A 27,154-nucleotide genomic window follows, 5' to 3' on the forward strand; every position below is an offset into this window, starting at 1 on the left:
TATAGCCCCCTTAGGTACATGCAGACACACTAGGGATATGTCCATCCAAATCTGGAAATGCATGGATTGGCCTACAATGCATTCCCTGGATGGGATGAATATCCTACACAAGGGTATCATACAGACAAATAGCTGTTGTCTGATACATGCTGTATAGCAGTAAGCTGACTATGGCATAGTCATCCTCATGTACTATACATACTATCCCGTCAGTACCACACAGGTGGTAGCCCTCAACATATATGTTGAGTACCAATGTGTACATACAGCCTCATGTTATGTCATGTGTCCCTTGGTATCCACATATCCATAGGTATTGTGGAGTCCCAAGGTGTATCACATAAGACATTACAGGCCTGAATACATATCCACAAGGCAGTCAAACACCTATAAAGACTGTCCATTCTTGGCAGTCTTTGTTGTGTATGACCATGTCTGACATATACCGCAGGCATATACCCTCACTCACACTACTCTTAATTAACTGTCATGGGTGTGTGTGCCACAGATGACCTTGGCCACAGAACACGACAGTGGACGGCCTTGTCACATACATACAAATGTGACCTACGATGTGAGAAGCAGCGGCACAACCTATCAATGGAAACAAATGTATTCATGTAATATGCAGGCTTCACACCTATATACTGATTGAGGGGACATGTACACATATATATTTGCCACGCAGATACCTGATGTGTGCAGTGCACTTACTGTTGTAATCATACTATGTCATACCATAGTAAAAGCAAAACCCACACCGCATTGACACACACACAGTCAGCATTTGCAGGATTCAAACCCCTACCTAGCTATGTTATGATACTAGAGAGTGATGCATTAACATAGCGTGCTATTTGCTTTATTGGGTGGTTTCCCTTCTCTGGCTATATTTTTAGGATGATTACAGCATCAGACTTTCCAAAGAGGAATGTACCTCTTTTAGTGAGTTTTCCCAGTCTCGAAAAAAGGGACACCTCTCAAAGGAAACTGCACACATACACCCCCCCCCCAGCGGTACAACCTGTCAATGGAAATAAATGTATTCATGTAGTATGCAAGCTTCACACCTATGTACTGATTGAGGGGACATGTACACATATATATTTGCCACGCAGATACCTGATGTGTGCAATGCACTTACTGTTGTAATCATACTATGTCATACTATGTCATACCATAGTAAAAGCAAACCCACACTGCATTGACCAACAGTGACACACAGACAGTCAACATTTGCATGATTCAAACCCCTACCTAGCTACGTTATGATACTAGAGAGTGATGCATTAACATCTGTATTTGTAGGATGGTTACATCATCAGACATTCCAAAGAGGAATGTACCTCTTTTAGTGAGTTTTCCCAGTCTCCAAAAAGGGGACACCTCTCAAAGGAAACTGCGCACATACACACACCCTATTTGCAGCATTCAAACCCCTATCTATGTTATAATACTACAGGGAGTTGTATTAACACGGCGTGCTATTTGCTTTACTGGCTGTTTTCTCTTCTTCTACTGTATTTGTGGATGGTGACATCATCAGACTTTCCAAAGTGGAATGTACCTCTTTTAATGTGTTTTCCCAGTCTCCAAAAAGGGGACACCTCTCAAAGGAAACTGCACACATACATCCCCCCATACACACTTTGTTTGCAAGATTCAAACCCCTACCTAACTATGTTATGATACTAGAGAGAGATGCATTAACACTACGCGCTATTTGCTTTACTGGTTGGTTTCCATTCTCCGGCTGTATTTGTAGGATGGTGACATCATCAGACTTTCCAAAGAGGAATGTACCTCTTTTAATGAGTTTTCCAGTCTCCAAAAAGGGAACACCTCTCAAATGAAACTACACACATACACACAACTCCCCACACACACACTGTTTGCAGGATTCAACCCCCTACCTAACTATGTGATGATACTAAAAAGAGACGCATTAACACAGCACGCTATTTGCTTTACTGGCTGGTTTCCCTTCTCCTGCTGTATTTATGGGATGGTGACATCATCAGACTTGACATGGTGATGTGTATACACTTTGTTTTATGCCATTCCAGGAATGGTCCATGTGGGTCAGCAGGTGTCAACAGCTTGAACAAGACCTCGGAATCCTTACCTTGTGTGATCTATCTGTGGACACATTGACATTCCGTCATATGTCAACACATATTTATGCACAGCTTCTTGGTTTTGTGGATACTACATGTGTCTGGGATGTTGATAAAGGGCTATTCAAAGTCTATGTGACACATGTGTAGATGTGTTCATTGATGTATGTCCTGGGTGGCTGCCTTGCAAACAGTCTAGCATGTTTGGGAACCATGATCCACATATGAACATACCACAGTTGGTAGGGTTGTGTGTATGTCAGCTTCCAATAGCTCTGTTTATGACTGCAACCATGATGGACTCCATGACCTTGCAGATCAGACTTCATAGGCATACTGGACTTGACTTCCCATGGTGTGTTGTGCACCAACACTTGTGGGGAGTGCCATATGTAGCTGTGACACATTCAACGGTTCCACATCCTGTGTAGGGGGTGAGGCTCAGCTGACTGTTTAGGTGCAGGATCTGTTTGTTCTGTAGTTTGTGCATGACACATATTGGGAATCAATGTATTCCACTTGCTGCCATGCTTTTGGCAGTGGGGGTAGCTGCTCATCCATTCTCCTGGTATGAAGAAATGGACTATTGTCAGTGGGAGGTGGGTAATGTACATATGGGCCTGTCTGTCATGATGCCGGCATTGTCATTCAGGTACAGTTGGCCCTAACTCAGGACATATATGGGTGTACATTGCTATTTATGACATAGCTGAAGGAGGTGCCATGATTCAGTCTGGACTCCTTCTCAGCTACTCTTTAGAAAACACCAACGAACATGAGCACTAATCCCTATTATACTCTTTTACATGCTTAACACCCTACTGATTCTTTGTGATCAGGCTACAGAGTATGTCATGATAATATCCTGGCATGTCCAGGGGTCAGTTTTGTGTGTACTCTTCAGTCCAGCTGGTGGATATTGTGATATTGACACAATGTCACATCTGCCTCATGTACACAGACAACCCTCTCCTCCTCCCAACAAACTCAGATATATGTGTGAGATGCACCTATATAGACATACAGGGTGCTGAACTCTCTCGTCTCATGACTGGCACAGTCTATCAGGTGGTGAAGGTAACCACACACACCACATATCAGTCTCACATATCCTCTAGCAACAGCACTCAATCCACATTATCACACATAGACATACTTAGATGCTATAAATGTACTCTACCTAAGCAGCAGAGACTTCCAAAGCAGACACACACACACCTGCCACCCCACTACAATACCCATAGTTCACAATGTCAATGTGCCACACAGTCACTGCCCTTCAGGCTAAACAACACACCTAATACACTTGTAATAGGTGACACTTATTGTCAGACACACTGACATACCACTCACCAGCCCTAAAAAGGGAATAGTCACTTTGGGCTGTCTGTTGGGTGCCAGGATCTGCCGCATAACACAGGCAGTCAGGTCACTCCAAAGCAAGTACAGGACTGGCACCATCATTGTCCATGCTGGTATGTATAACCTCAGATGTTCCTCACTGGACCACATGGCATGATAAATGGAGGAACACTCTGATCATGTAGCCCAGGCCAGTATGACCCTGACCTTGTCTAGCATCTTACGCCCACCAATTATGATGTCACAGTATACGGACACACATATCACATTTAACAGTTGCCTAACAAATTTGTTTAATTCATAGGGGATACAGTGTCTATCAGCCTATGCTGACATGCTCAACATGTCACGTAGCTTCACTATGGACAGCTTGCACCTGTCACCCTTGGACTTTGGAATGCTGGCTAAGGCTCTTGCTACCACCATAGCACCTTTTTTAAGCAGGGCTCAAAAGACAAACCCACCTCTATAGACATTACAGGTTGAATGACACTAAGGGTAATGCTGCTCAACAACAGTTGTGTTAACCTCATATTGCGGCCACTCAGGACTTTCCTCAGTATGGAGCATAGCGATATCTGTGCACTGACAGACGCCTGGTTCAGGCTTGCTTATGCACACCAGCACTACCAGGTTATGTCTCATACCATGCTGTCTGACAACAAGCCTTGGAGCAGACAACACAACTAGTGGGAGTATCCATATACATCACAGATACACACACTTCTGGGTTAGTAGCACTGCACAAAGCATCACAGACCATACATATGCAACCACCATTGTGCAATACTGCCTTTCCATTTGTTGCCTGCTACAGAACACACTCCCAAACTCAGGAACCACACTCAGCTTTCATGGGAACTATGAAGAATATGAAGGTCTCCACAAACCCCATTATATTGTGTGACTTCATATACACAAATATTGACTGGGGATACTACTCAAGCCCCGACACCCTAACCCAACAGTCGCTACAATTTGTAGACTCATATGCTATGGCACAACCAGTCAGCAAAGCCACAAGGGGGAATACATATTGGACCTGATCATCACCAACATGGGGACTCTATGTTCCACACCAGCGATATACCCCTCATTGGTAAGGTCAGAACATACATGTATCTCACTGGACATACATATACCCTCCACACACCCATCCTGGGTAATCCTGGTGAACTTCTCATGAGCCAACGTCTTACTTCACTGCAGCAAGGTGGTATCCTTCAGAGACCCTGAGACAGTGGCAAATACGTCTCACACTGCTGCATCCTTTACATACACATTCTATGGACACCTAGTGGACTGCATGGATTGTGCTATCCCAAATAACAACAGAACTCACTACTCCAATGGCAGGGGACCTGTCTGGTAGACCCCAACCATTAATAAGCTGTACAACGTCAGGAGGAAGCTACTACATGATAGAGCACAATCCCAGACTGGGAAGGCATCTGTGATCTGTACTAGAAGACAGCTACGATCACTCATGAACTTTTCTAAGGGCCGCTTCTACCGGACAATTGCAACAGACATGTAGGACTATCACACCACCTTCTTCAGTTATGTCAGGAACCTGGGTGGACACTCACTGATATGCTGTGAGTTACTGCATACTGACTAAACCTACCCTGAACCCACTGGCATTGCAACATCCTGGCAAACAGGTTCAGTGCAGATGTCTCCCAGCCATCCCCCCTAAGGAGCAACTATGCATCCCAACAGAGTATAACCTCCCTGACATCACACAGTAACAGGTGAGTGCTGCCCTCCCCAAAGCGTACATCACAGTATCAATGTGACCAGACGGTGTCCCAGCCTGCATCTTACATGAGCATCATGACAGACGTAACCCTCACATTACATCACTGTTCAATATCGGAGTTACCATAGGATATGTACCCAAGGAATGGCATACGGTGACAGTGGTCCCACTCAACAGAGTTGGTGCCACAAAGGACCACAGACAATAATGCCCTATAAGCCTAAGTAGCCTGTTCTGCAAAGCTATGGAGTGTATTGTCATGGGACTCATACACATAGACATTGGGAACCTATGGACACTGTGTCCTACACATTTCAGCATTGTTTTGGGCAGATCTTGCCTCTTGAACCTGTTTGTATTCTTTAAACGGCTAACAGGTCCATCGACATAGGGATGGCTGTCCACACAGCCTATCTGAACCTTGCAAAACCCTTCAACACAATAACCCACTGGGCCATTATGCATAGGCTCACCAGCGTCGATATGGACACATATCTCACATGATGGATTGATACCTGGAACAGGGATAGCACCCACATGGTCAGAATTGCAGGTGCCATGTCTGACTATACACCAGTTACACATGGCATCCCACACGGCTCAGTCCTGGGACCTCTCTTGTTCAGTATATATTTGTCTGACATACAGGCTACCACAGGGGGAATATGGCTGAACATGTTTGCACTTGATTGCAAACTGGGTGCCATGATCAACTCTCCAGCTGCCACATGCATACTCAAACAGGGTCTCACAGAGATGGATGACTGGTGCCTGAGCCATGGCCTACAGCTAAATGCCATTAGTTGCATAGTCATCCCCTTTGGGAATAACAACATGCCCACACATTACCACATAGGTAGTACTCCATTACATACAGTAGGAGTTGTTAGTGGTTTGGGGACATGACTTGTTCATACTGTCACCTTTGACATTCACATTGCCAAAGTGGTTGGACATACCTTCTATGTGGGCCACCTTATCCCATATGGTTTTACATCTAGATCGAGTGAGGTCAGTGCCCCTATACTCATCACATCCATGCTTGGTTACAATGCCACATTTGGGGTGTACCTTACCTGACACCTGCAGCAACTGTACTGGACACGGAAGTTCCTCAACAAGCAGATCTAGGGACTCACACAGATGCCCTGCACAGTTCAGATGCAGTAACTCCAGCTCTACTCACTCGCTTACCACCTACTCAGATATGATGTGTGCCTGTTGTTTACAGACATACCCAACCCAGAATTACTGGACATGCTCCACCTCAGGATATCCGACTCCCTTGGAGCTACACACTCCAGGGACATACACCTCAGCACAGATGTTAATAGGACATTGTGGAGGGACAGATTCTTATCCCAGAGGCTCCACTCACTCCAGAATGTAATCCCAGTTTCACATAGGCAGAGCCGCCCACTGAACACCTACTGGAGACATCTTGATGACTGTATGGGTGATCGTATGTTTACCCCTGGGATATCTTCTGTGTCCCTGCTAGACAGAGGCACACTAGCCTAAACATACATGGGCTATCTTGTGTGACCTACTATTCACACACACAGTGTAGTAATCCGACAGGGTTGCGAATGCCAAACACACTCTGGCTAGGCTTGTACATGCCCTAGGGCAGATAGCCTAGTATCGACCTCTGAACCTATGCTAATGTTCAAGATGCACAATATTTACTGCAAATACTTTTTGCAGGTCTTTATCATCTTTGCTTTACCAGTTTCTATGAACAACTTTGGTATCTGCAGAACATATTTGATTATGACAGGGTTCCACTGTATTATAGATGTGTCTGTTGTCATATAACTGTGTGCACAGGGCGGATTGCTGTATAGTGACAGGTTCCTTGGTTAACACATGCAACTGCCAGATATGCGTGGCCCACTGCTCTACTCAGACATGGCCTAAGTGTGTGAGCATGCCCAGTTTTGCCATTCCGTGTTTTATTGCCTGACATTTGTCTCATTTATTCAAGTGTGTGAGCATGCCCAGTGTGACCTTCCAGTATGTTGCTATCTGAGGTCCACTACATTTGTTGATGTGTGCAAACATGACCGATATTAACATTTATGCTGTGTGTGTTGGAAGTTAGGTTCTGTTCTCACTGCAGGATTCACCTTTGTGTCATAACTCGACAAGAATTGTGCTGTGCCTGCAGGGTTTCCATGAAATACTTTGTATAGACTTATCAACATTCCTTCATACAAACTGACCACTGCAATGCTGTCATGGTTTAGTGGTTCAGTACTTTGGCTATAGTGCACAGTATCCTGGGTTCGAGGCCCATCACTGCTTTATATTTTCATACAGAGCAGACCAGACTACTTAAGGGCCAGTTAAGCATATATGAGCATGTTGGCTTTTGTTCAGCTATGACCAGGCTTGTCTGACATTGCTCAATATTCACCAACATTGCTGGACGTTGGACAATATTACTGAACATTGACCACAGTTGTGCTAGTTGGTGTGTGCGATTTTGTTTGCATATACTACATGGTGGTAAATGCTGTTTAGCACTGCTTTATATTGCTTAACACATGACAATCATGCCTTAGGTGATGCTGCAGGGCTGCCTATGTTGGATGCACATACTACACTCCCTGTACATGTTTGAAAGCAGGTAGTGTCAACTTAGGCATCCCTTTTACTATATGTGCAAGTCGGAGAGAGGTATAATTTCCAGAGTTCCTACTGAGCCAGTGTATGTGCTATGCGTTGCCTCTTTGCCAAGGCCAAAGCATACTGAGCACACCTCCTTCTGCCTACTGGGGCAGGCTCAGGTTGTTTCTCCTCCGAGTCACGCTCTGCCTGTGAAGGCCTTGGCAATGGTGGGGGCTGTTTGGCCCAGGCCTATGCTGGTCCTGCTGCAGCTGTTTTCGCAGGATCATATTATGTAGCATAGCACATACCATGACAATTTGGGTACATGTAGTTGGTGAGTACTGCAAGGCTCCATCAGATGTGTCCAGGCACTGGAACCGTGACTTGAGTAGCCCAAACACACGCTCTATTACATTACATGTTTGTGCATGTGCCTCATTATGGCCTTCCTGTTCAGGTGTTTGTGCATTTTTGATGGGTGTCATCAGCCATGGCTCCAGTGCATAGCCAGCATCCCCCACTAGGTGACCATGTGGGATGTCCCCATTGGCAAATGTCTGGTACAGCTGCATCAGATGCCAGATATGGGAATCATGGTAGCTTCCAGGGCAGCCTGCACACACATTCAGTATTATGCCCTGGGCATCACACACGACCTGGCAGTTGATGGAGGGGAAGCCCTTGTGGTTGAAGTAGACCCTACCCCGCTCGCCGGCTGGTGCTTTGATGCATATGTGCATGCAGTCTATTGCACCCACTACCTCAGGGTATTCCACTATTTGCTGGAAGAGATGCATATTGCTGGCCAATACCTCATGGGAATTGGGGAAATATACATGATCATCGACATGTGCTGTCATGACATCCAGGAACTGGTACAGTACCCTGGATGCTGATGCCTGTGATATCCCCATCATATCACCAGTTGGTCTCTGGAAGGTACCTGTTGCTAATATTCTTAGGCCAACACATACCTTGGTTTCCACTGGGATGGGTACCCCTCTGTTGGTTCTGTGTGTGAGGCGTGACCTGCACAGCTCAACAATTTGCTGCAGGAGGTCTCTGTCCACTCTATAGTGCTCCACTATCTCCAGCTCATGTAGCCCCTGGTAGGTTACCCTGGGCCTGGACGCTCTACTCCATCTCCTCACTGTCGGTTGTCCAGCAGCATTTCCATTGTCACCACCCTCAGCATGTTGCATATGTCGCCTTATAACAGCAATGGCAGCCCCTAACATTTCTTTGTCTCAGTAAAGCTTTTTCAGTTTTCACTTCTATTAGCTTACTGCAGTGTCTCTTGTGAGAAACATTATTGACTGTTGTTTGCAGAGTTTTAAGTGCTAGGCTGGGCTGGGCTAGTGTACTGCCTGTGTAATTGCCTGATTCGGATTGTTTTCACCTGCTAGCTCTGCTTGTACTCCCTGGTAGCTTCCTACTATTTGTTGTGCTTCCTATTTCCTTTCAGTTTCCTGGGGGTGAGCAAGCCATGCACACAAGCGCAAACACGCTCACAGCAGCTCACATGCGCGCACACATGCTTACACGGACTACAACTTGCACACCAGTGCAAACACACTTACAACTCTCTAAACAGCCTTGTACATGCTTACTCTGGCTTAAACACGCGCACTCACGCTTACACGCACACACTCTGTTTTACTCGGGTTTACACGCGCGCACACACACGCATACCCGCTCGGCAAGAAACTTTGGTGTTATCCATGGCATACACCTTCCATTTTTTGCCTTTCCCTAGCCTACCTGTTGACACACCTCTTTCCATGATGTATAAATGACAGCTGACACATGCCACTCTGCTCCAATGAGCTTCACTTCTTTCATACATACCCCCTTCGTGATGTCACCTATCTTCTACTCTGTTACTCCCCATATCCTACGCCTACACTCCACTGACTGTGCTCATTTGCTATGTAAACTTGCAATTCACTATCCTAACGCTCATTTACATAGGATTGCCTACTAATGCTTAGTTACATGTCTTAGACTGAGCTTCCCACCTTGGTAAACTCTACTCAGTGGCCATGTTGTCTTCAGCCTGCCATTCCCTTGCATTGTACATTGACAATTTACATAAAAATCCACATTTGTGGGTTTTAATTTTTAGTATTCTGGTTTTTAGAGCGCAGCCCGTTTGCACGGTGCTGCTCTACGCTTAAACATCGGAAATCGAAGAAAAAAATAAAATATTTTTATTTTCATATTGCATCAGGAAACATTTCACATGGCCATATATTTGGCCATTGGCATGCTTCCTGCACTGGATGCAACCTTTATTTGGAGCTGTCACGGCTCCGTTTTGCTATTTGCAGAACGGTACTCATTTGTCAACTGAGTACATTTCTGCAAATAACACTGTTCTTACTCGGACAGGTTTGGGTTTCCTGAATCGCAAATCTACCTCATTTGCATGCCTTTCACCTGCAATTGAGGTAATTTGCATATCCCAGCCCTGTCCATGTAGGAGCCATTTTAGGAGCTCTCTTACACGCCCCTACAGGCTGTTCCTGGATCGCTCGTCAGACATGATGGCTGCATGGAGTCTTACTCTACTCTTAGACTCTGTGCAAGCCATCGTGAATCCGGCCCAGCAGCATAAAACTGGCAGGAGATACAGATAACCATACAGCAGTCCAAGTCATCTACTTTAAATCTAGTTGGTGTGTGAAACAACTCAAATAGGACTTAGCTTATTTGACTACTGCTTAGTAAACAGAAATTGTGGTTTATTGAGAACCAATTAATACAACTGTGGACAATGGTAAGACTAACATCAAATTGATGGTTTGTGCTTACTTTTAATATACACTGGCAGTGTATTTCAAACTTTTGAACCCAGGACTAAAAAGGTTTTTGTGAACACTGAAAGAGTAAACAGAACACAACAGAGTAGGAGGATTTGATGAAGATGTATTTAAGTAGTCATTGAAAGAACTGATTCTAAGGAGATAGCTGAGCATTGTCCAGTGGTTTATGAAAAAAACAGAATCGTGCTGATCTGGTAACTGCTAGCAATGCTTGCCTTCTGGGTGATTAAGTAGAATCCAGTGTTACAGGAAGTGACACAGTGGCATGTGATCCTGAGGACATGAACATCACTTGCTTTCTAATGAAGTTGAGAAAAAGAAGTACCAGTGATCAATGATAAGCCATTTTCAAAACACTGGTATCATAACTGGCAGCAGTAGAAGCTTTGGCTTTCGGGGATTATAAGACGGGAAATTTTGTATCACACACAATAGTCCATTAATTATAGTATATTTTACTGAGATGAACAGAGTAAGTTAACTAAGGTTTAAGCAAGCAGCCCTGGTTTCAAAGATTTACTGAGTGAAGGATTTCTCCTTGAAGCAAAGACACATGGTTGTGAGAATGACCATAACTTCATTCATTTTTTTCCTTTTGAAGTTTAAAAGAGAGCTCCAAGGTATTAAAGTGAAAATGAAAACATCCAAACTGCACAACCCGAAACCATATATATATCTATATCCATATCCATATCTATAGCTATATATACCTACACACACACACATGCCTATATATATATATATATATATATATATATATATATATATATATATATATATATATATATATATATATATATATATATATCTATATCCACATCCATATCTATAGCTATATATACTTACACACACACACACACACACACACACACACACACACATACCTATATATGTAGGCCACTAGGGGTCATTTCCATAACTCCTTCATCTTCCTCTCTTAAAACCTAGTTGCCTCATGGTTTGGGCGTCTTTTCAGGCTTGTTGGCTGTTGGTGAAGCACCCTCCAAGAGGAAAAAACGCTGAGAGAAGAAGGGAGCCACTTTTGAGATTTTAAGTATTTTTTCTCTGTTTATTTGCTAAGTTTTTCTGCATAGCTGCCTAGCTTGAGCATGTTCTGGCTTGTTAAACTTGATTTCTGTATTAGTAGCTGTATTTAGAGCACAACCAAAAGCTGTTTGCTGAATTTCCTGTTTGCACTTAATTTTAAATCGTTTTTTCTTAAAACTTGCATATTTTCTGTCCTTGACCTAGCACTCTTGTGTGGGGTCATTTACTGCACTGTTATAACTTGATATTACTTGTGAACCTCTGCTATCTCTGTAAAAACAAAACAAAAAAAAAAATCTTGCTTTTTCCCACTTTTCTGAGAGTTAAAAAAGTTCAGTTACAGGCTTGCTGTTCCTGAACTGTTTGAAAGTTTCTGTGAGGCCATTTTTGCTTGGGCTGAAGGAGGGTCTCTCTGTTGATCAGTGGCAGTGACTAACATTGAGCAGCTTCCCTGCCCCCGTAGAGGTGGTTACTGACTTGAAACTGTAGTTTTATTTTCCCTTTTGGGTCTATTCCTGCTTCTTTCCAGCCCCTGCTATCAAGCACGCTTTAACGTGCTTTAGCGATTTAGCGGAGTTGCCACTAGAGCAGCATCGGGCAGCGCCGGTTAAACAAGGTTAAACTCTTTCTGGCTCCAGAAAGTCTGTTCTTCAATTTTTCCCTTAGAACTGCTCTGTTAGGAACCTAAACAGTTTACACCTACACTAAAAAGTGCAGCACTTGTTCCAAATAGCTTTTTCTTCTCAAAAAGCTCAGCACTTGTCTTATACGCATATCCCTTGTCTTATAAGCATTCTCTTAGCAGGTCAAGCACTCCCCTGCTAAGCCCACTACTTTTCTGTCTCATACCAACTCATAATTCTTTCTAGCATGTCGAAGGGTCAGATGCTGGTGTCCTCTCCTGCCCAGTTGGTGAATCTGGGAATTCTGAGACAATGTTACAATTGCCTCATGTACACGGACAACCCTCTCCTCCTCCCACGTAACACTAACACTTGTGAGAGATGTAGCTATTTAGCCAGACTGGAGGCTGAGCTCTCTCAACTCAGGACTGGCAAGACCAGGCAGGAGGAGAAGGCAACTACACACACCACAATACCAGTCTCACATAACTCAACCACACCACTGAATCAAACACATAAACACACTAAGACATACTCGGAGGCTCTGAGTAAAATTTACCTAAACAGCAGAGGCCTCCAAAGCAGACACCCAAGCAACTGCAAACTCAATACACCACACAAACAACACATAAACAACAAAATCAGTGTGCAAAGCAGTCACTGCCCTTAAGGCCAAATACAACACCAAACATACTTGTCATAGGTGACTCCATAGTCAGACACACTGACGTCCCGCTCACCAGACTGAGTAAGAAGAAGGTCACAGTAAGCTGCCTGTCGGGCGCTAGAATCCGCCACATAACACAAGCACTCAGGTCTCTCAACAGCAGATACAAGTACGACTCAGTCATTGTCCACGCTGGTGTCAACGACCTGAGACGTACCTCCTTGGACTACATGAAAAGAGACATTGAGGAACTCTCTGATTATGTAGCCCAGGCAGGTATGACCCTGACCTTGAGCAATATCCTACCTTCACCTAGAATGATGCCACAATACAGTGATAAGATGATCAGCTTTACTAATTGGCTTAAATTCTGGTGTCATTCAAAGGGGATCCAATGTCTGTCTGCCTGGGATGACATGCTGGACAAGCCACGCTGCTTCGCAAGGGACGGCTTGCACCTGTCACCCCTAGGCTTCCGGATATTGGCAAAGGCTCTTGCCACCCCCATAGTGCCTTTTTTAGGCAAGGCTCAAATTCTAAACCTACCACCCTAGAACACAAAAAGTAAAAACTAAGGGTAATGCTGCTCAATGCCAGAAGTCTCAATCTCAAGATGCACGCACTCGAGGCCCTTCTCAATATGGAGAACATCGATGTCTGTGCTGTGACAGAAACCTGGTTCAAGGCTCCTGAGAGCACCCCAGCACTATCAGGTTTCACCTCATATCATGTGTTCCGGCCCCAAAATCCGGACAACACCAAGAAAGGAGGGTGTCCATATTCATAAAGGACACCCACACCTCAAGGTTGGTGGCAATGCACGATGCATCGGAGACCATCCAGGTGCAATTAACCATAGGCAAGACTGCTCTGCAATTTGTAGCATGTTACAGGCCACCCTCTCAAACTCAGGAACCTCACATGGCCTTCCTGAAAACAATGGAGGGATAAATGTATCTCCAAACACCATCATACTAGGTGACTTCAACTACCCTAATATAGACTGGGAACACTACTCAAGCCCAAACACTCTAGCCCAAAGGTTCCTGGAGTTCATAAACTCAAATGCCATGGAACAACTAGTCACCATCCCCACAAGAGGAGAAAACATACTTGATCTCATCATCACGAACATGGGATCACAATGTTCAACACCGAAGTATACCCCTCACTGGTGAGATCAGATCATAAACTAATCTCGCTGGAGGTCCTCATCCGCCCCACCTGAAATAAAAAGACCACAGTGAAAAACTTCTCAAAAGCCGACTTCACACTTCTAAAAACTAGTGTGGTCTCCTTTAAGGCCCCTGAGCCAGTGGTAAACATTACTCAAACCGCTGAATCACTTACAAATGCCTTCTACCAGCACCTACAGGACTGCATGGATCAGGCAATTCCAAACAAAACTAAGACTCTTTGTACCAAAGGCAAGCGTCCAGTCTGGTGGACCCCAGCCATAAACAAGCTCTACAACAAAAGGAGGAAGCTACTACAAGATAGAGCAAAATCCTTCAAAGGTAAGACACCTTTGATCATTATAAGTAAAAAACTAAGAGCTCTCATAAAATCATCCAAGGCAAATTTTGAGAGAAAAATCGCCAAGGACTCAAAAGACAATCATAAGGCCTTCTTTAGCTATGTTAGAAACCTAGGAGGAAACTCCCAGATATGCTCAGAATTAGTTCAAAATGATGTGAAGATTACTGAACCTACACACATTGCCAACATACTGGCTGACAGGTTCAGTGCAAACTTCTCCCCCCCCAAAAGGAGAGATATCTATACCAGAGGATTGTAGCCCCCCAAACATCTCAAACGCCGAGGTGAGAACTGCTCTCTCCAAAGCAAAAAACACAGCATCCATGGGACCGGATGGTGTCCCCGGCTGTGTGCTCCACGAACTCAATGAGGAATTAAACCCGCAGTTAGGACAGCTGTTTAATCTTAGCCTCACCTCAGGATACGTACCCAAGGAGTGGCGCACGGCGACTGTGGTCCCACTTCACAAGGGCGGTGCCTCCACCGACCCTGGAAATTACCGTCCCATTAGCTTGACAAGCCTTATCTGCAAAGCCATGGAGAGGATCATAATGGAACTCATAAATAAAGACATAGGGAACTTGCAGACTTTGGATCCAACCCAGTTTGGCTTTGTCAAAGGCAGATCATGCCTTTTAAACTTGGATGACTTTTTTTGAAATGGTGACCAAGGCCATTGATGAGGGAAAGGCAGTCCATACAGCCTACCTTGACCTGGCAAAGGCCTTCGACACAATACCCCACTCAGGTATCATCGAAAAACTCATCAGCTTGAATGTAAACCCATACATCACAAGATGGGTTGCAAACTGGCTAAGTGACAGAACCCACAGGGTCAGAGTTGCTGGAGCCATGTCAGACTCAAAGCCTGTCACAAGTGGTGTCCCACAGGGCTCAGTCCTGGGTCCACTCTTGTTCGGCATCTACTTTTCTGAAGTACAAGCAAACACAGGAGGGTTATGGCTGACAAAGTTTGCAGATGACTGCAAACTGGGCGCCATAGTCGAAAACACATCTGACACAGATATCCTTCAGAAGGGCCTCACAGAAATGGATAACTGGTGCCAGAGCCATGGCCTAAAGTTAAATGCCAAGAAATGCATAGTCATACCCTTCGGGAAAAACAAGGTTACCCCTAGCTACCATATAGGTGGCAATCCACTGAGCACAAAAGAAGTCATCAGGGATCTGGGGACCCAGGTTGATAGTAGCCTTTCGTTTGACACTCATGTTGCTAAAGTAGATAGGAAAACCTTCTACATTGCCCACCTGATCATGAAGGGATTCACATCTAGATCAAGGGAGGTCATCGTCCCCCTGTACTCATCACTCATAAGACCTATGATTGAGTACAATGCCCCATTCGGAATGTATCTGACCCGACACCTGCAGCAGCTGGAAAGGCCCCAAAAGTTCCTCACCAAAAGGATAAAGGGTCTCAAAAATATGTCTTATGCTGCCCGACTGAAAGAACTCCAGCTCTATTCAGTCTCATACCGCTTGCTCAGAGGTGACCTGTGCCTGACATATAAGGCCATGTCAAACCCTGATTTGATGAATATGCTTCACCTCAAAAAATCTAGATCCCTCAGAACCACAAGGGCGGGAGACTTAAACCTTGACACGGTTATTAATAGAACGTGCTGGAGGGACAGATTCATCACCCAGAGACTCCCTATGCTGTGGAACAAAATCCCGGTACATGTGAGGCAGAGCACCTCGCTGGCCTTGTTCAGGAGGAATCTTGACCAATGGATGGGGGATCACAGATATACCCCAGGGATTACTTCAGTGTCACTGCTTGACAGAGGCACAGCAAAATAATGGGAATAGTTTTATTCAAACTAAAGGGGTGGCGAAAGCCAAATAACTATGGGCTAGGCTTATAAATGCCCTTGGGCAGATAGCCTAGTATGAACCTATGAACCTATGAACCTATATATATATACATAGATCTATATACACATCCATATCTATAGCTATATATACTTACACACACACACACACACACAACTATATATATATATATATATATATATATATATATATATATATATATATATATATATATACATATATCTATATCCACATCCATATCTATAGCTATATATACTTACGCACACACATACCTATATATATACATATATATATATATATATCTATATATACATATATCTATATCCACATCCATATCTATAGCTATATATACTTACACACACACACACACACACACATACCTATATATATATATATATATATATATATATATATATATATATATATATATATATATACATATATTATATATTTTGTGTGTCTATAATGGACACAGGCAGCTTGTAAATGGTTCATCTCCCAGGCACCAGCTTGCAAATGTTTCACCTCCCAGGCCCCTACCTACATGTATCAAGGGCACCAGAACTTGTGAGAGATTTGGGATGCATGGCTAGGTTAAAATAGGCCCTTGTGGTCATTAGCCTAGTACACACCTATGAACCTATGTGGGAACCACCCCTTTGGTCGAATGTTCCGAATATGGTATGTTTGTAATGGCAACAAAAGCAGGTTAGCAGTTATATGACTACAGAATGCCGATATTACTTTGTGGGAGTTTGTATTAATTTTAGAGTTTTGGTTTTCATTTCTAACTAAAACATACTCTTTTTTTACAGATGCCTTCCTAAGGCTCTAACTAGAGCCTGTGTCTTCAAAACCATCTAAGTGATATTGCAGTTTATTTAAGTATTGGCTCGGGCATCCTTTCCCCCTCTTTGCTGTTACTGCACTTATGTCTACATAAGCTTCATAGTAAGTCTCGGTTGTGGGTAAAAAAGGTCTTGGATCAACCTCTTATCTGGTAAAAGATGAATTTCTAAAATGGAAATGAATAAAATTATATCAATGTGTAGGCTGCACTTCCTCTGTTCGTAATGGTACGTGTGAATTATGAGTGCATTCTTATATTTTTATTTCTGATTTACTCAAGATTTGTTCCACATTCCACAATCCTAAATTACAACAGTATCCCATTTCTGGTTTTAGGTTATGCTAAGACTTACTCATTCTTGGTGGAGTATGGGAGCAAGGGGACCCATATGTTGTTATATACCACAGCCTATATTTATTGTGGGTTTTAAAAGCATTATATCATTTTTAAGAATAGTAGTTTACAAGGGTGTAGCCAAGTATAGTCTTTGTACTCCACAGAGTACATTTTCTTTCTTTACATCACTCAGAAACATTGTAGCTTTTTTGACAGGCTATATTAAGTCTAAACTAATGCCTCTAGCAATAGGTACATAACTTGCTTACAGGTATGACTGTTCATGTAAAAAACAATATCTTTAATAGTTTTAGTGGAAAACACAGAAAATTCTGTGTACCTTTAACTGCTAAAGAGCAACATTTTTAATGCTAGATGGGCTGGGGGGGCAGTAAAAAGAGTTTGTGAGTGCAAAATGGAGTTTTCTGGCAAAACCCCTAGTAGTTTACATTCAGTTGTTAATTTATCCACTTAATGTAACACATCACTTGCCTCAGTTTTATTTATTTAAATTAAAATTCTACATCATGGTTCGATGAAAAACTGAACAACTTTTTGTGGGACTACAACTAAATGACAGAAGGCTTAGAATAAAATGTGGCCTCTTAAAATACCCAAACTCTGCTAATTGCTTATACAGATTATGATCGATGAAGATAGATTAATCATAGCCTAACCCTAGGCATTGTTCCTGTGGAATGGAGAATGGCTCCAGTTATTCCCCTCCACAAAGGTGGCATAGTAACAGACCCGGGGAATTACAGGCCCATAAGCCTGATCAGCCTCATCTGTAAGGCCATGGAATGTATCATTATGGACCTCATAAAGAAAGACATAGGTAACCTCCAAACTCTGGATCCTACCCAATTCAGCTTCATGAAGGGCAGATCCTGCCTGTTAAATCTGATGGATTTCTTTGAAAGTGTAACCAAGGCCATTGATGAGGGCAAATCTGTGCACACAGCATACCTTGACTTGACAAAGACTTCTGACACAATTCCACATTCAGGCATTACTAATAAACTTAGCAAACTGAATGTAAACCCCTTTGTTGTAAGATGGGTTGCCAACTGGCTCACAGACCAGACACACAGTATCAAAGTGGGTGACTCCACATCAACCAGCAGACCACTTACCAGTGGGGTGCCACAGGGGTCAGTGCTGGGCCCCCTACTGTTTGGTATATACTTCTCAGAAGTTCAGGTCAAAACTAAAGGGTTGTGGCTGACCAAGTTTGCAGATGACTGCGAACTAGGTGCAATCATTGAATCCCCAAATGATGTCAGTATACTCCAGGATGGTCTTATACAGACCAGTGACTGGTATATTAATCATGGTCTCAAACTGAATGCAAAGAAATGCATCATCATTCCCTTCAGCAAAAGCAATGTCCCTTCACACTACCAAATCAATAACACTGCTCTAAGTAGTAAGTACCCATGAAGTGTTAAGGGACCTGGGATTGACCTTGACCTTAACCTTGACCCCCACGTGTCTACCATTGTAAGGAAAGCTTTCAATGTAGCTCACTTGATTAGAAAAGGCATTGCCTCGAGAGCAAAAGAAGTTATAAACCCTCCTGTACTTGGCACTTACCTGGCCCATAATTGAGTATAACACCCCATTTGGCATGCACTGTACTAAGCAGTACTAAGCACCTACAGCAATCAGAGAGACCTCAGAGGTTTCTAACAAAGAAGATCAAGGGCCTCCAGCATGTGACTTACATGGACAGACTAATGTCCCTGTGACTATACTCCGTATCGTATAGACTTCTTATGGGAGACTTATGGCTGGCCTACAGAACAACCCAAGACACAGCTTTAATAAACTGACTGCATATCTGCAAATCAAATGGGTCTAGGGCTACCCATTCCAGGGACTTAAATATGGCATGCAACTTAAACAGAACATGCTGGAGGAACAGATTTATCCCCCAGTGACTGCCACTTCTTTGGAACAGGCTGCCAATTGATGTGAAACAGAGCACCTCTATGGCACTTTTCAAGATGAACCTGGATGAGTGAATGGGGCACCATAAACGTTTCCTGGAGATAGTGCCCACAACCGTCCTGGACATGGACAATCATCACAAAATGCAATTTTGGGTATTGACTAGTACCTCTACAATATTACATTGGGTTGAAACAGTTAGGCTTAATATGACCTCTGGGTTGATAACTTAGCAATCTCCTATGATCCCATGATGCTATGCATACCGTTATTACACTGTTACTAATGAGTTACACTCACTGTTACTAATGAGTTACACTCACTGTTACTAATGAGTTACACTCACTGTTACTAATGAGTTACACTCATTGCAGTAGAGCAAATGTTGGGTTGATACTTCTACTGACTTGTAAAGGATTAACTACAGGGTATTCCAAATCTAAATTCTGCAAGTCGAATAAACATAATCTGTATAATTTTATTACTGGTCTACCAATTACAGTTACAAAAGCAGTATCTAAATCTATATCTTTTTCTCAGCAGCAGATTTTCTTCCATATATACAAAGTGAGGCATGTATGTTACGAGACTTGTAAGCAGATGAATTGAGGGTGCCTGGACAGCTGCTCTGCTCCTTGTCAAATAATAAATCTCAGTGAAGGTGCAAAGTGAAAACGTTAATTTGAATATCTTCTTTTCCTCACAATTGTCTATCCAGAATCATCTATGCTCATTTTTAAAGGTTTGTGATGATCATACTGGACATCTAGTCTTGCGTCTGAGCTTCTTGTTGCCACTGTATCTAGTTCTCATCACTGTCGTAGTGAAAAGTAATCCCTCCATGTATTTTCCTTCTCTGCTTCAGCAAGTACAATATATAGTTTCAGTTCTTGGCAGCACATTTCACAAACACACTTTTCCAAGCTTATGGGCACTGAACATTTTTATTTATTTATTTAACATTTGTTGACCTTTTTTATTTATTTATTTGTTTTATTTATTTAACATTTGTTGACCTATTTATTTATTTATTTTATTTATTTAACATTTGTTGACCTATTTATTTATTTATTTAACATTTGTTGACCTATTTATTTATTTATTTTATTTATTTAACATTTGTTGACCTATTTATTTATTTATTTATTTATTTATTTATTTATTTAACATTTGTTGACCTATTTATTTATTTATTTTATTTATTTAACATTTGTTGACCTATTTATTTATTTATTTTATTTATTTAACATTTGTTGACCTATTTATTTATTTATTTTATTTATTTAACATTTGTTGACCTATTTATTTATTTATTTTATTTATTTAACATTTGTTGACCTATTTATTTATTTATTTTATTTATTTAACATTTGTTGACCGGGAATGCCTGGCTAGGACACAGCCTATTTTCAGCAGAGGCCCTGGGGAAACGTTCCAGATGCATGTCTTTAGATGAACATGCAAGCTTCTTTTGTCCCTGATGCAGAGTAACTGCATCTTTTATTTTATTGTGTAATGAGAGTTGTATTAATATACATTATTCTTTTGTTTGATCATTTTAAAGTGTGATCTGCATGAATAATCACAGGCAGGTGGGAAATATAAATTCATTCAGTTTCTGTTTAGGTACAGTAAGATTCCCTGGATGAAAATTGAATTTGATGTTTAGTGCATAAACAGTAAATGCATTCATGGAAGTATTTAAATAAAATTACCACTTGTTTACTTTTTCTAAGCAGCAATGTGAAGTTTCTGTTGTGGCTGCTAACCTTTTTCTTGTAAGTGATAATGGAATTTACTCTCAGTAAAGAAATGGTGTTAACTAATGAGATTGTACTTCTGATTTGATTATAGTATAATATATCATTTCCTTATGCATGGTGTCCAAGACTACATAATATTATACAATGACTGACTGTTAATATTCAAAAATGAGCACGTTGATTGGCCAGCCCAACCAGCACACCCGTTGTAAATCTGAGAATATACTAATGGAAAAATGTCCAGTCACCCGGACTTTTTCCATTAGTATATCTCCTGATTTTTTTTACTTTTTTTTTTTTTTTGCTGTGCAGAGGTAGCGATGGAGATGGTGGAAGAGCTCTGTTGTTTTTTTTAAAAATATCTCGTTATGTTATACGAGTTCCTGTTTGCATAAGCTCTCAATATGTCTTCAAAATGTGAAGCACCACCACGTATAATATGCAGCAAATGGGAACAATAAGGAACGCTTGCCAACATGCTATGATGCGAGTCTCTTAGTTGAAACTGGTTGAAATTGGTGGTGCTTCACATTTTGAAGACATATTGAGAGCTTATGCCAACAAGAACTCATATAAAATAGCGAGATAGCTTAAAAAAATCAAAGGAGACCTTCCTTTCTCCATTGCTACATCTGCACAGCAGTGATGTACTGCATAAGCATGGGAACACCAGTCCCTTATGCATGTGCAGTACATCAGAAATGCCCCAGGATACCAGAAAATTGCAGAAGGGCAGCACAGAGGCATTATACAATTTGCCCTTGTGACCAAACCACACTGATCGTGGGTAAATCCAGCATTACCCACACCCAGCCGTGAGTTATTGCTTAAATAGCTGCCATTTTCGTCCACTCATATTGTTATGATCCTTTTACTGGTATCATGTCAGATGATTCCTCTGATATGTTTAGGTAATTGAACCTGGCTGAAGCATGCTCTTATCAAATGAAATGACTGTTTGGAAGTTGCTCCTTTTCCTCGAGTTTCAGCAACCTCTGAATTGACAATACAAAGTCTGGAAAAGAACATGCTGTTCTTTTCAGTTGCTCACTGTTTAAGTGTTTCACTTTTGAAGAATTGGTATCCATCTCTTTCTATTGCTTACAACATAATGTTTTCTCCCTTGGGAAAACAGATAACTAATTTCATAAAAAGAATCAGGAAACCTTTCAGAAGAAATTTATTTACGTGTAAAACGTCACCGTTATTTTCTCATTATCTGACTCTAAAACTAAATACATCAATTCACTTCGCCAATTAACAAATAAACAATGAACAAAGAAATAATATTACAAATAATGCAGCTAAATATGAGATTTACAACAGGATACTAATGTACTTTGCAGTCATTAAAATGTGTAACATTATCAAAGAAGTTCTTTGTCTTATTAAAGTGTTCATAAAGATTGTTTACCTTGAAAAGACACTTTTCCATCTCCGTCTTTATCTAAACAGTGAATAATTCTGTCACACTCTTGCTGAGTTATTTTTGGATCACATTTTTTAAGCACTTGGTATAGTTCACTGCAAGTCAATTTTCCCGATTTATCCTATAAAATGGAATAAGGCATGTGAAAAGTCACATAGTTCAGAGTGTAAAAGTAAAATAAAAAGTAACATAGTTCAGACTATAAAGGTAAAATAAAAAGTGAATATTATGCCACCTCTGTGCAGTTCTTTACTGCAATGTTGTACTACTCCAAGCACACTTTAATGTTTGCATTGTCAGGTGTAATCCCTCAGAAAGGGTTCTTGCTCATTCTGTTTGACACATTGCAAGTCAGACATCGGTCAGTGGCTAGACAAGTAATAAACATTCCCTCTATATATTATGCTGATAAGAATTCTTCCCAAATATATGCAGAGCTATATATCTATATCTATATTTGTGTGTGTGTGTGTGTGTATGTGTGTGTGTGTGTGTGTAGATATGTTTATAGGTTCATAGGTGTGTACTAGGCTATCGGCCCTGGAGCCTATGTAAGCCTAGCCCAAAAAGATTCCCTGGCATCTTGTTGCCCGATGTTAGTTCCTAGTGCCCCTATCAAGCAAAGCCACTGAAGTGATCCGCGGGGGTGAATTTTCTATTGCCCATCCACTCATCTAGATTTCTCTTGAAGAGGGCTAGTGAGGTGCTCTACTTGACATGAATGGGAAGTCTGTTCCAGAGCATGGTAGTCTCTGGGTAAGGAACCTGTCCCTTCAGCATGCTCTGTTTATTGTGGTAATGAGGTTGAGGTCCCTGGAGCATGTAGCATGGATGGATTGAGATTTCTTCAGATGTAGCATATCTAACAGCTCTGGGTCAGACATGGCTTTTTAGGTCAAGCAGAGATTGCCTGAAAGTAGGCGATATGACACAGAGTATAGCTGGTGCCTTTTGAGTCTGTCCGTACAGGGCATGTGTTTAAGGCCCAGGATCCTCTTAGTGAAGTATTTTTGTAGACTTTCCAGTTGTTGCAGGTTTCTAGTGAGGTACATGCCAAATGGGACGTTGTATTCTACAATAGGTCTGATAAGGGATGAGTGGAGAGGGACTATGACCTCTTTCTTCCTGGATGAAAAACCCTTTGTAATGAGATATGCCACATAGAATGACTTTCTGACCACAGTGGCAATGTGGTTGTCAAAGGAGAGGTTGCTGTCAACCTGTATCACCAGATCTCTTATCACACCTTCGGTGTTTAGTGCACTACCACCAATGTGCTAGTTCATGGGCACCGAGTTTTTCCCAAAGGAAATGACAATGCATTTTTTGGCATTGAGCTTAAGGCCCAGTCACTGGTCACAGTGATTCCTTTCTGAGGAATATCTACATCAATTGGAGAGTCAATAATGGTTTCCAGTTTGCAATCATCTGTGAACTTGGTCAGCCAAAGTCCCTTTATATTGACTTGAACTTCAGAGAAGTAGATACCAAACAGGAGAGGACCCAAGACAGATCCTTGTGGGACTCCACTTGTAACTGGTCGGTAGTCAGATTTGAAATCCACTACTTTCACAGTGTGAATTCTATCAGTGAGCCAGTTTGTGACCCACCTTGTGATATAGGGATTTATGACTAGTTTAGTGAGTCTATCTATGATTCCTGAGTAAGGGATGGTGTCGAAGGCCTTGGCAAGATCTAGGTAGGCTGTGTGAACTACCTTGCCTTCATCCACAGCTCGGTGACAGACTCCTCGAAGAAGTCTATCAGGATGAGCAGGCATGATCTACCTTTCATTAATCCAAACTGTTTGGGGTCCAGAGTATCGAGATTCCCTGTGTCCCTATTTATAAGGTCCATGATGATGTGCTCCATAGCCTTACATATCAGACTAGACAGGCTAATGAGGCAGTAGTTCCCAGGATCTGTAGTCACACCCCCTTTGTGGAGTGGGATGATGGTCGGGGGTGCACCATTCAGTAGAAACAAAGCCTTAAGTGAGGCTGTGATTGAACAGGGCTGTCAGGTGTGGTGCCAGTTTACTTTCTAATTCATGTATAACACAGCCAGGGATATTGTCAGGTCCCATGGAAGCTGTATTCTTGGCTTTGGACAGTGCGGTTTTAACCTGTGCAGCAGTGATATTAGGAACTTGGCATTCCTCTGATATTGTAATAGGCCCTTTAGGGGGTGAAGGGGGATAATGTTTGCACTGAACCCATCGGCCAGTATATTGGCAATATCAGTTGGCTCGGTATATGTGTTGCCATTGTGGTGTAGCTCAGAGTATATCTGAGTATTGCCTTGTAGGTTCTTGACTTAACTATAAAAATGCCTTGTGGTTGTCTTTAGTGTCAGCTGCAATTTTGTTTTCGTAGCTAGTTTTAGAGGATTTGATAAGGGATCTCAGTTTTTAGCTGAGGCTAACAAGGAAGTTTTTCCAGTCTTGGGACTTCACCTTTCTCTGCAACACTTTCTTTATTCTGTTGTAGTGTTTGTTTATGGAAGGGGACCACCAGATTGGCTTCCTTTTTTGGAGGAGAGTGTCTTGGTTCTGTTTGTTATGGTTCCATGCACTTGGGTATGTGTTCATACAGTGCACTGCTGTATGATTCAGCAGTCATGCACCTATTATCCATTTGCATGGGCTTTGTGAAGTTAGCAACCTCTGTTTTTCGAAGCCCAAAGTTAGCTTTGAAGAAGTTTTTCACAGTGGTTTCCTTTACAGGGGGGTGGGGGTGGGATGTGGATATCCATGGTAATTAGCTTGTGGCCAGATTTGACCAGTGAGGAGTTGATTACTGGTGTACAGCAACAGTCGTCCAAGTTAGTAATGACCAGGTCGAGGATATTGTTCCCCCTGGTGGGGGTAAGAATGAGTTGGTCCAAGGAGCTGGAATTTATGAATTCCAGAAAATGTTGAGCTAGCGTGTTGGTACATGAATAATTTTCCCAGTTAATGGAGGGGTAGTTAAAGTCCCCCAGTATAAGGGTATTGGGCTGTACCTTAATATTTTCCAGGGTGTTTAGAAATGTGGAGTGGGAGTCTTGGGACATAGTGGGGGATCTATATCAGGCTACAACCTGGATTGCAGTTTTACCCAGTGTTAGTTCTACCTGAAGTATCTCTGATGTGTTATGTTGGGCTAGTAGTCTGGAGGTGTGCATATCCTTTATGAATATGGAGACACCACTGCCTTTAGGGCTTCGGTCCAGGTTTTGGGACCGAAAAGTGTGGTATGAGGTACAAGCCTGATAGTGCAGGGGTGCTCTCCAAAGCCTTGAACCAGGTCTCTGTTACTGCACAGATGTCAATGTTCTCCATTTCAAGGAGTGCTTTGAGCGAGTGTATTTTGAGATTTAGACTTCTAGCATTGAGTTGCATAACCCTCAGATTATGTTTGCTTGTATCTGTTATGGTGGTAATTTTGTCTTCAGGACATTGCCTAAAAAAGGCACTATAGGGGGTGGCAAGAGCCTTGGCCAGCATCCGGAACCCCAGGGGTGATAGGTGCAGGCCATCTCTGGCAAAGCATCATGTCTGTTGATCATATCATCCCAGGCAGACAGATACCGGATCCCCTTAGAATAACATCAGAAACTTAGCCAATTGTTGAAGTCAATCATTTTCTGCTTGTACTGTGGTATCATTCTGGGTGATGGCAGGATGCTACTCAGGGCTAGGGTCATACCTGCTTGGGCTGCAAGATCCGAGAGCTCCTCCATGTCTCTTTTCATGTAGTCCAGGGAGGTACGTCTCAGGTCATTTACACCAACATGGAAAATGACAGAGTCATATTTGTACCTGTTGTGGAGTGTCCTAAGTGTGTGCATTATGTGGCAGATCCTGGCACCCGACAGACAGCTGACCGTAACATTCTCCTTTTTCAACCTAGTGAGCGGGACATCAGTGTGCCTTACTATTGAGTCACCTATGACTAGTGTATTGGTAAGCTTATTTGCCTTAGGGGCTTTGGTTGAGTGGCACACTGTTTGTGTGGGCTATGTGTCTCATGGTTTGTGCTGGGATGTGATAGATGCCTGCATTTCTGCCTCAGAGGTCTCTATTGTTTGGGTAGATTTTTATTGAGAGCCTCCACAAAAGTGGGTGTGTGTTTTGTGTTACTATGTGCGAGTTGTGGTGCTGTATGTTCTGGAGGGCTACGTGTTCCATGTGGTGTGGTGCAGATGTTGACCTTCTCCCTTTGACTGCCTAGTCCAGTCTTAGAGTGCTTGGCTTCCAATTTGGCTATATATGTGCATCTCTGACAAGTCAGAGTGTTGGCAGGTAAGAGGAGAGGGTTGTCTGTTTACATGAGGCAGTTGCTACATTGCCTCAGAATGCCCAGGTTCACTAGGTTAACAGGAGAAAGCACTGGGAACTGACCTTTAGACATGCCGGGATAGGTGCTCA

The 27,154-nt window shown here is 42.4% G+C and overlaps 1 protein-coding gene across 1 annotated transcript in view; it reads right to left on the minus strand.

Moving 5' to 3' along the window:
* Positions 1–27,154, minus strand: part of LOC122808906 (probable calcium-binding protein CML31) — an 83,519-nt gene that overhangs the window by 27,622 nt on the left and 28,743 nt on the right. The window contains exon 3 of the mRNA XM_044080028.1: positions 22,729–22,864. Coding sequence (XP_043935963.1) covers positions 22,729–22,864 — 136 coding nt within the window. The remainder of the gene's footprint in view (positions 1–22,728; positions 22,865–27,154) is intronic.

Source organism: Protopterus annectens, chromosome 1.part1, assembly GCF_019279795.1.
Source record: "Protopterus annectens isolate FY-2018-M chromosome 1.part1, PAN1.0, whole genome shotgun sequence".
In the NCBI taxonomy this organism is placed as follows: Eukaryota; Metazoa; Chordata; order Ceratodontiformes; family Protopteridae; genus Protopterus; species Protopterus annectens.